We start from the raw sequence: 9,607 nt of genomic DNA, 5'->3' as shown, positions 1-9,607 counted from the left end.
ATGTCCCCAATTTTATTATTCATATGCTTTATTGCTGTTTTCTGTTAGAATATATATATATATATATATATATATATATATATATATATATATATATATATATATATATATATATATATATATATATATATATATATATATATAATATATATATATATATATATATATATATATATATATATATATATATATATATATATATATATATATATATTATATATATATATATATATATATATATATATATATATATATATATATATATAGAGTCTTAACAATCAGCAAAAATTGACCCTTGAAAAAAACCAATTCCTGAAGTGGAAGATATTTATATACCTCGCCCTCTATATTCACCAAACCTTGCTTTGTCTGATATTTTCTACTTCGATTTATGGATTACTCTTTTTAAAATTTTTATTGCTGTTTTCTGTTAGAATATATATATATATATATATATATATATATATATATATATATATATATATATATATATATATATATATATATATATATATATATATATATATATATATATATATATATATATATATATATATATATATATATATATATATATATATATATATATATATATATATATATATATATATATATATATATATATATATATATATATATATATATTTATATATATATTATATATATATATATATATATATATATATATATATATATTATATATATATATATATATATATATAGAGTCTTAACAATCAGCAAAAATTGACCCTTGAAAAAAACCAATTCCTGAAGTGGAAGATATTTATATACCTCGCCCTCTATATTCACTAAACCTTGCTTTGTCTGATATTTTCTACTTCGATTTATGGATTACTCTTTTTAAAATATAATTTTTATAATATGGTCGATGCTGCAAATTACCTCATCCGATATTTTAATTCAAAATCACTATATTAAAAAAAGGAGTATAGTAAATTATCAAAAAAGGTAGGAAGAGAGCAATAATGAATGATTATATTATGTAATTTTAGCAACATTTTTTTTAAAGAAAAATTTAATGCGGTATGGCAAAATAATGGTTCAATTCCTGGTCCACTTTTTTTTAAAAGAAAAATGGAAATATTTGTGTTTTTATTATTTACACAAATATTTCAATTTCACAATATTTCTGTCAGCCTAAGCTGCTCATTATTAGAAATAGGTATCAAATTGGGGTGGAGTGGGTTCGAACCGAGAATCTCTGACATAAAAGTCCGCGACACTAACCACGGGACCACAATCCGACCCACTTAATATTTTTTAAAGTTTTTGTATAAAATCGATTACCCTATCCGCTATATTGATAAGTAGGTACCTACGTTACATTTATATCGATAAATGTTCAAAATCGAAACATATTACACCCCTAACGCCCGAAACTGTCAAATAGGCTCAAATATCTATGGTAAACTTCTGACGTAAAAACACCAGGTTGAGCGGGATTTGTTTTTAAAATGTATTTTTAAATGCCGTTATTTTCGTTTGGATTAGTGAACATGATTGTGCGTGATTGTACATTTAAAAGTAATTTACTGACGATGCGCTCATCGTTCCAAAATTTAAAATATATTTTATCTTCTGAATTCAAAGGTATGTATTACGATATTTTAGAATACATTTTTTTATGTTAGGTGAGGTTCTCCACACTTAACTTTTTATTGCAAGATTAATTTGATATTTCGATTCATAAGCTGAACACCTAGAAAGTAACGCGTTCAATAACTTTAAATGAAAGTAAAGCCCATATACTTATATACATTTGACCTTAACCTCATTCTTGATTATATTTTTCCAAGTTTTTATTTGGATGTTTATTTATATATGATATTAATTGAATAACCATTAAAGAAATATATTCTCTCGTTTATTTTGATTTACTTATTTTGTATTAGTTGCAGAAATATAAACAATTTAACATTAAAAATAGAATAATTCATATTAAACCCTTTTATCATTTTTTTTATTGGCTGTGTACCTCCTCAATTATTTTTAGTTATTTTCCTACCTATTAAATAATGTTTTTTATTTATTTATATTTTATTTAGTTTCCACACAATTATAGTATCAGATTAAAACATAATATTTTCTTGTTTGTCAATGTAAGAAAATAAATTTTCACATCAAATTCTTCTTATTTTTTAGTTTGTTTAACCAGGGTAAATAATATAGACTGATCATATCATCCATCACTTGTATCTATGTATTATAATTCGCTCATAATATGCTTTATATATTTTTGTACTGTTCAAGATGAATCACACGTCAGCTATTAATGGATTTAATTCAACCAAATCTACATCATTCGATCCAGAAACTATTTTATCATTGGATAACAACACTTTGTCTTACGCTATTTTAATTTTGAATAGACCCATTCAACACCCAACGAATTTTCTAATTCCGTTTTGGAACAAAGGTTTGTATTTATTTCACTTAAACATTAGTACAGTAAGATAAACAAGATAATGTAGCAATTTAAATGTAACTTTGTTTTAAAATCACTTTAAATATTTTATTATAACTCAATTATAATGTCTACCGGTTTCGAAGCTAACTGCTTATTTATCAAGAGTATTAATCAGTCCTGATAAAGAAGCGGTTAGCTTCAAAACCAGTAGACATTACAATTAAGTTATATTAAAATATTTATAGTGATTTTAAAACAAAGTTACATATTAATTATAATATAGAAAATCACAAAGTTAGTGCTTCAAATATTAAAAAAAAAAGATAATGTAGATTTCACACTCAATTTTAATGGAAGGCGGTTTGAATAGCGGGTAGAAATAATCCATAAGGTTATAAACAATATCCACCTGCATTCTTTGGTGTGTTGAAATCTACATTATTTATTTGAATTTAATCATCACGGGTAGTACCTACCACAAAATTTCTGTATCATAACTTTCAATAGTAATTAAAAAATGGAAAGGATACCTTTAATTGCGGTCTGTGTGGGGTTGTGGTCCCGTGGTTAGTGTCGCGGACTCTTTTGAGTCAGAGTTTCTCGGTTCGAACCCACTCTACCACAATTTGATACCTATTTGTATTAATGAGCCTCTAGGCTCACAGGAATGGTATGAAATTGAGGTATTTTTGTAAATAATAAAAATACAAATTTTAAAAATAAAACTTTAAAAAAATAATAAAGTCATTCATGATTTTTTGGTTACTTATTGGTTACTTATTGGTGTTACTCATATTACATGGAATATACCACTTTATCATGAAAATAAATCTCATTTAGATTTTTTTTTCTTTGACCCCTGCCTGCAACCAAATGGTGCATTTGACGCTCTACCGAATCGACGCAATATTAACTTGATTATCAATTACACAAAAGGTGATCAGTTCTGCATTTTGGATCTGAGAGAGAGTAGACTCTATTTAACACATTGTTTGCTGGAAACACTTAAAAGCGTCTTTTACATACTGTTGATAGAGAGCGGGAGACGCTTATAAGCGTTCTATTTGCTTACTTTTGTTAAAATACAAGACATCAAAAAAGATTTTAGATATCAGAATTGGGTTTGCCGTTACTTATGATTAGTATACGACCCTAATTTGTTTACTAATTAGAGTCGGGGTTGATTGAACCGACTGACAACAATATGCTAATTATTCAAACTCGTATAAGCTAATATGAGTTTAACATACATGCCACTGAGAATCAGTATGAATTATTCTAACGTCCGGATACTTTATTATGTTGCTATTGTTTGACAGCATTTTTTGAACTCATTTACTAAAAACATTTTAGCTGCTTTCCGGATTACTGTCGATGGCGGGACCAACAGATGGTTTTCTTATTTACGTGAAAATAATATATCAACCACAGATATATCAAATGTTGATTTTGTTTCTGGAGATTTTGATTCAATACACGACGAAAGCCTGAAAGCAGCAACACTTCAAAATGCAAAGGTGATAATATAATTTATTGAAACGGCATTCTGAATTACAGTATTTTACTATTGCACTATTTACTCATGTAGTTGTCTTGAAACTTTGATGATTTATTTTTGTAAATGTGTATTTTCTTTTGACTGTTTGTCAATATTTTATTAAAACATATTATGAACATATTCCTATCAGATAATACTTAATTTCTTGTTTTAGATAATTCATACTCCTGACCAAAATGAAACTGATTTCACTAAAGCCCTAAGACTTCTGGCTGAACACTCTGCTATCCAAAATATTGCTTTAGGTGTGTATTAATAAATTATTTATTCTTCTTCTTCAAACCCTTATCCGCACTCAATGGTGCATACGGCACTGCATTGTACAGAAGCAGTGTTATCTTGATCAATTAATACACGAAGGAAAGGTGATCAGCCTTGCGCTTCAGGTACCAGTCCAGGGTGATATTAACAAATATTAGACTGAAAAATCACTAATATTCATTTTGACCTTCTCGGGAATCGAACCCGTGACCTCCAGAACGGTAGCCAAGCCTGCTGACCATTACACTTTGAAAATGAACTTTATTAATTTTGATAACATTAAACATTGAAGTATTAGATAAATATGATATACAGAATAAAAAATATGTTTCAGATGCGGTTTTTGTTTTTTGTCAAACATCTGGCCGATTGGATCAAATTATGGCAAATATAAATACTATGCACAAGTGCATAACATGTGATTTGGTAAATGGTGTTCCAATTTATCTTCTATCTGATTATTCTTTGAGTTGGTTACTGCAACAAGGAGAAAGTACAATTAAAATTCCAAATTCGCTGCTGGCCAGCAAACACTCGTGGTGTGCACTGGTTCCATTTGGTGGCGATTGTGACAATATTACTACAAGTGGACTTAAATGGAACCTCAGTAAGTGTTTCATGCTTATTTTTACCTATAAAATGTTTTAGGGGTATTTTTTTATAGAAGTTCAATATGATATATTCATTAGTAACCATAAGCAGTATTTATTTAGTTTATACATACATTTCATACTCAAATCTTGCAAATCTTGGTCACAACTGCCGTCAAGAAAAGGCTATTCAGTTGTTTTGGCCATGTACTCCGCATGCCTCCTGAAAGCCGCCATCAAGCTTGGCTCTTTTACAAGGCATCAGGTTCGTGCCACCCAGGACGACCACTGCTGACAATTCTTTGGCAGTTCTCGTCAAAAATTCTGGTCATGGACCTGACTTGGGAGGACGCAAGGGAAACTGTCTCCAGAAAAGCCTGGAGACAGTTTGTGGACTCCATGTGCTCCACATAGGGAGCGGATATGGTTTAATAATAATAATATAATATATTCAAGCTAAAGATAAGATAGAGTGTTGGTTTTTAAAGAACACCCATTTTTATTTAGTAAAATTATATGTATATTTTCAACAACAAAAAGCTATTCCAGTTAAGATTTAAAAAAAACAACAACAAAAATTCAAAACAAATATCATTCATGCTATAATTTACAAAGTTTAAAAAAATATATAACTCTATATGAATGTTATAAATGAGCATAAGAGCTTAAACCGGCATTTTAGTTACTAATTGAAGTAATATTTATTGCTTTGCAATGAGAAACCACAAAAACATTGAATTTAAAATTGATATTTACTAATGTATGTATTAATATTTTTATTTTTATTGTTTCAGAAGGTTCTAAGATGGAATTTGGTAAATTAGTCAGTACTTCAAACAGTTTTGATGGTTCGTGCTCTGTGCGGATTAACTCATCTGGTGTATTGCTATGGTCCATGAACATTTTACCCCTGTTTGCCACACTATATGGCCTGCCAGAAGATGAAGACAGTTGATAAATTGAAATAAACATAAATTAATGCAACATGGTGCTTAAACTCCTTAAAATAATTAAATATTTATGTACATATGTTATGTTGCATTTGCATATGTTATGTGCTTGTGATAGGTTATTGAGTTGCATATGTTGGACGACAGAAGTGTTAGCTCAAATTTAATGGGACAATGGTAACCCATGAAACCCGGGGGCAAGTTTCCTTGCTGCTTTGGTCCATATTAATCAAAATTCAGCTTACTAGCAAACCTTATCAAAAATCACTCGCAAAGGAATTAAAATTTACCATAAACATAAAAAAATTACCTGATTATCATTAAAATTTGAGGATGTTCAAAATAGTGAAAGTTATACTATAATAGTTATTAACCATTTCCTTACGGTGCTAAAAAACTTCCATGTGCACAGGTTATATGTATTTTGTATACTTAATGAAAATGTGGTTTGAAAATGTGAATATTCCTAAATGTAGCTTTTAATGACCATAGTTGAAGTTGAAATGTAACAATTTTGTCATGTTAGCTCTGGTAAGTATCTGAAAATGAGAAGAAAATACATCGCAAGTAGCCACAATAGCTAGCGTACCGACACGACCGCCGCTAAGATGATCTGTGCACTACACACGCAACAACATGTGTGTATGCACAAAGCATGCCACGCACGCACACACTGAGAAACGTGATATTCTCATTTTTAAAGTCGAGTTGTAGTAAATACATATCACCGGGAGGGGAAGCTGAATATAGAAGGTTATTTATTATAATATATATTACACTGGCAATACATATTATAAGTTAAGGTACCACTGTCTTTTTGTAGATACATCATTGGGAGTTTTATTTGTTTATGATACTTTTTTGTTGTGTTCAAGTATCACATTTATTAATAACATTGTATTGTAACACCGTAACCATATTTTTACCATATATACATATGTTGCGTTCCTGTTCGGAGGAACAAATTTAACATGACTTAATTTAACTGACTTAATGTTCCCATGTCACATTTAATATTACTTAATGTTGATTTCGCCCTAATATATCTGTTTTTATTTAAAATTTAAATTTATTTCAATTTGAAATTCATTACCACATGGATTGTTTTAAATGCAAATACTTATTTTTAATTTTTAACATTGAGATAGTGGGTAAATAGTTTTTATTAAATGTCTTTTAAAGTTATTTGATATTTGTTAGAAAATGTTATGTGATTTGAAAAAAAATATTTATAAATTGTCAAGTTTTAGTTTTTATTTACAACATTCTGCCTTACCCGATAAATGTCTACATATGGGGGTGTAAAAATCACTTTGCAGTTGACGATTGATATACTTGATAATAGTAAAATTCCTGAAAAATGAGAAATGAAAATTATTTACAACATTTTGAATGTGTCCAAATACTTGTTTATAAAATCTGGATTATCTTTCAATAATATGTTTTAATACTATCACATACTAATATAAGACTTTCTGCTTAATAAAAAGCTTCTTTACATCTCACCAATAGATATCTCTAGTGAAGTTCTAGTGATTCAAGAACAAGTTTTCTAAATTGGTTCATATATATAAAACTTCCAAGAACTTAAGTGTGTGGTTGTCAATAATGGGTAGGATTGGTGAATGTTACACGTGTGTAAAGTGATCACTTAAACCAGCCTATGACGGTCGTCAGCCCCGTAAATGCCCAGACTTCCATATTCTTCTATATCTTTGATGAGATGTCAAAAATTATATGGAAATACTTATCTTCAAAATATTAAAAAATTGGTCACAAAATAATTGTTTTGACTTCTGCAAAATAAAAATGCAAGGTGGTGCTTCTGCTTTTATACCTTTCACATTCTTTACTCCTTTCAACTAGAAATATCTGATGGTGTTGGCTATGAGGAAACCGACTCTCGGGAAATAACAAATAAGGATATTATTATAGGTTTGATATGTGCACAATGTACAAATTGGTAAGCAAATAAATAAGAAGAAGAAATGTTAAGATTGAAACAAAAATTAGTAGTAAATTCAAAATTATTATAAATCTCCTTCCTGTTCTTCAGTTATATCAGAAGGGGGATTCTAGAATAAATATTTTATTTTGCATCATGCAATACTAAAAGCTATAAGGGGTGAACAAGTGGCCATATTATATTAATGAATTATGAGGAGACACATCTGTAACACATTTAATGCAAGATGATCATCAAAAAAAACCAGACAAGCATTCTGGTCGCCTTTTGGGCGTATATTCCTCCGTAACATACTTTACAAAAAACATAACTGACTGAGCAAATATAATAAATACGACAATGTTGCTACTTTTTTATCATTGTCTTAACTATGGCTCACCAGATATTATATCAATTCTTTATTTTAGTGCTTTCACACAAACATCATGGTTAGATTAACGCCGAGAACATCATAGTCTAAGCTTAACTCGAAGGTGCACAGTTTACACCCGCGCTGTGCCAGGCGGGTTTCCCGCAAGGCGTTGGACCCTATGTAGTTATCTAGTCTAAAAATTTATTTCCCACCGATAGAAAAGAAAAATGAAATATTCATAATTAATTAACATTCCATAGAAAAGTAAAATGTTTAAAATTAATTTACATTTTAGGGTTTGTATATGCAAAACCATCATTGCTCCAACTTTAGCAGCCTTAATGTCCACTCGGCAGTTTTATTATCAAGCCTATCTAAATCACAAATTAAGAGTAAAGTAGGTTTTGTTATTATTGAGCTTCATCATTAATCTCAGGCTCTATATCAGCACTATTTCGTCTGAGGTCTCAAGTAAATCTTTCATTTGGCACATTTGAAACACAAAAAACGTTAAAATCCAATAGACTTCACATCAAGCAATGAAGAGCCCTTGAAGTCGTCAAGAAATCACAAGCAAAAAAGTCGAAATGGTTGTTTTTTCACATAACTTATTTTTGTGCTATAGTAATTTATTATAATAACTGTATTTAGCATCCATTCCAAATTACTATTTTTTTACCTATTTTTTTAAGTACCTACCTTCTTTCTGATGTTTACCAGCCCATCTCTAAACTTCACGCTTGTAGCCGTTCGTTAACGAAATTGAAAAATGGTTTCTTGCGGCGAACTGTCATGTCCAGTTTTACGTCAGTTTGTTTTTGTCGTTCTGTCCGCTTGATCGCGTGTTTGAGTGAGTGTGCTAATTTTATTGTTTCTTTCAAATTATAAAAGTATTCATATATTTTACCACATTTTTCTTCCAGTATTAGTTAATTAGATATTTATCTCATGTATTATAAATAAATTCAAATGTTTTCATTGGGAAGCGGTGTATTTTTAACGGATTTTTTTGCTATTTTTGTTTATTTATATTTATCACTTCATTCAAATGTACGAGTGAATGTTTTATCTGATTTTTTTTAAATTTTAGAGCTTGGTCTTTTTTTTTAAACTGATTTTTAAATTTAAATTAATTGTATTTAAATAATCAAAACGATTGTGCAGATTCGTTTCAGTTACTTGCAAAAATCTTAAAGCTTGACGTTGATCTAAATTTATGCGAATTATTTATGAGAGCAACTGAATAAGTGTTGTTTATTTGCAGTGATTTTATAGTGTGGTGTGTTGAAGAAAATATTTAAAATGTCTGACGTCGAAGAGAAAATAGTGATGACACCGAAATGTAAAACGGCGAATTCGACTACCCTCATTGTCGAAAGGAGGGCTGTTCAACAAGCCAGCGATAAAATGCATGTTGCGGGGGGAGATCACACAGGCATAGTCATCAATAAAGAACAAGTACAAGGTTCGTAGATATTTATTTTGTTTACCTTTTATAACGT

General features: G+C 29.2%; 2 protein-coding genes across 9 annotated transcripts in view; both read left to right on the top strand.

Moving 5' to 3' along the window:
- Positions 1–1,459: 1,459 nt before the first annotated feature.
- LOC148304407 (thiamine pyrophosphokinase 1) lies at positions 1,460–7,030 on the top strand. 2 transcript variants are annotated; one of them, XM_088268352.1, is made up of 6 exons: positions 1,460–1,611; positions 2,272–2,437; positions 3,782–3,945; positions 4,141–4,231; positions 4,582–4,854; positions 5,632–7,030. In XM_088268352.1, the coding sequence occupies exons 2-6, from the start codon at positions 2,272–2,274 to the stop codon at positions 5,790–5,792; spliced, it is 855 nt and encodes a 284-aa protein (XP_088124478.1). In that variant the 5' UTR covers positions 1,460–1,611; the 3' UTR covers positions 5,793–7,030. The 2 variants fall into 2 exon arrangements, with proteins under 2 accessions (XP_088124478.1, XP_088124480.1); XM_088268354.1 differs by having other exon boundaries at positions 5,635–5,939.
- Positions 7,031–8,862: 1,832 nt separating this feature from the next.
- Positions 8,863–9,607, top strand: part of LOC148304405 (uncharacterized) — an 87,458-nt gene continuing 86,713 nt past the window's right edge. For 2 of the 7 annotated variants that reach the window (XM_088268362.1, XM_088268360.1), the window contains exons 1-2: positions 8,863–8,955; positions 9,370–9,570. In XM_088268362.1, coding sequence (XP_088124488.1) covers positions 9,408–9,570 — 163 coding nt within the window. In that variant the 5' untranslated portion in view covers positions 8,863–8,955; positions 9,370–9,407. Of the gene's footprint in view, positions 8,956–9,269; positions 9,571–9,607 lie in introns of those variants that run through there. The other 5 variants (XM_088268364.1, XM_088268361.1, XM_088268363.1 and 2 more) reach the window with 3 other exon arrangements.

The sequence above is a fragment of the Brachycentrus maculatus genome, unplaced genomic scaffold (genome assembly GCF_059751285.1).
Source record: "Brachycentrus maculatus isolate JH-2025_06_01 unplaced genomic scaffold, ASM5975128v1 h1tg000322l, whole genome shotgun sequence".
In the NCBI taxonomy this organism is placed as follows: domain Eukaryota; kingdom Metazoa; phylum Arthropoda; class Insecta; order Trichoptera; family Brachycentridae; genus Brachycentrus; species Brachycentrus maculatus.
This window is presented reverse-complemented; position numbering and strand designations above follow the sequence as displayed.

Bases quoted from the DNA above. Each gene is read 5' to 3' on its own strand.
- LOC148304407 (XM_088268352.1), top strand. From the start codon at position 2,272: ATGAATCACACGTCAGCTATTAATGGATTTAATTCAACCAAATCTACA. The intron at 3,946-4,140 runs GTGATAATATAA...TTCTTGTTTTAG, and splicing joins CAACACTTCAAAATGCAAAG to ATAATTCATACTCCTGACCA. The intron at 4,855-5,631 runs GTAAGTGTTTCA...TTATTGTTTCAG, and splicing joins TGGACTTAAATGGAACCTCA to AAGGTTCTAAGATGGAATTT.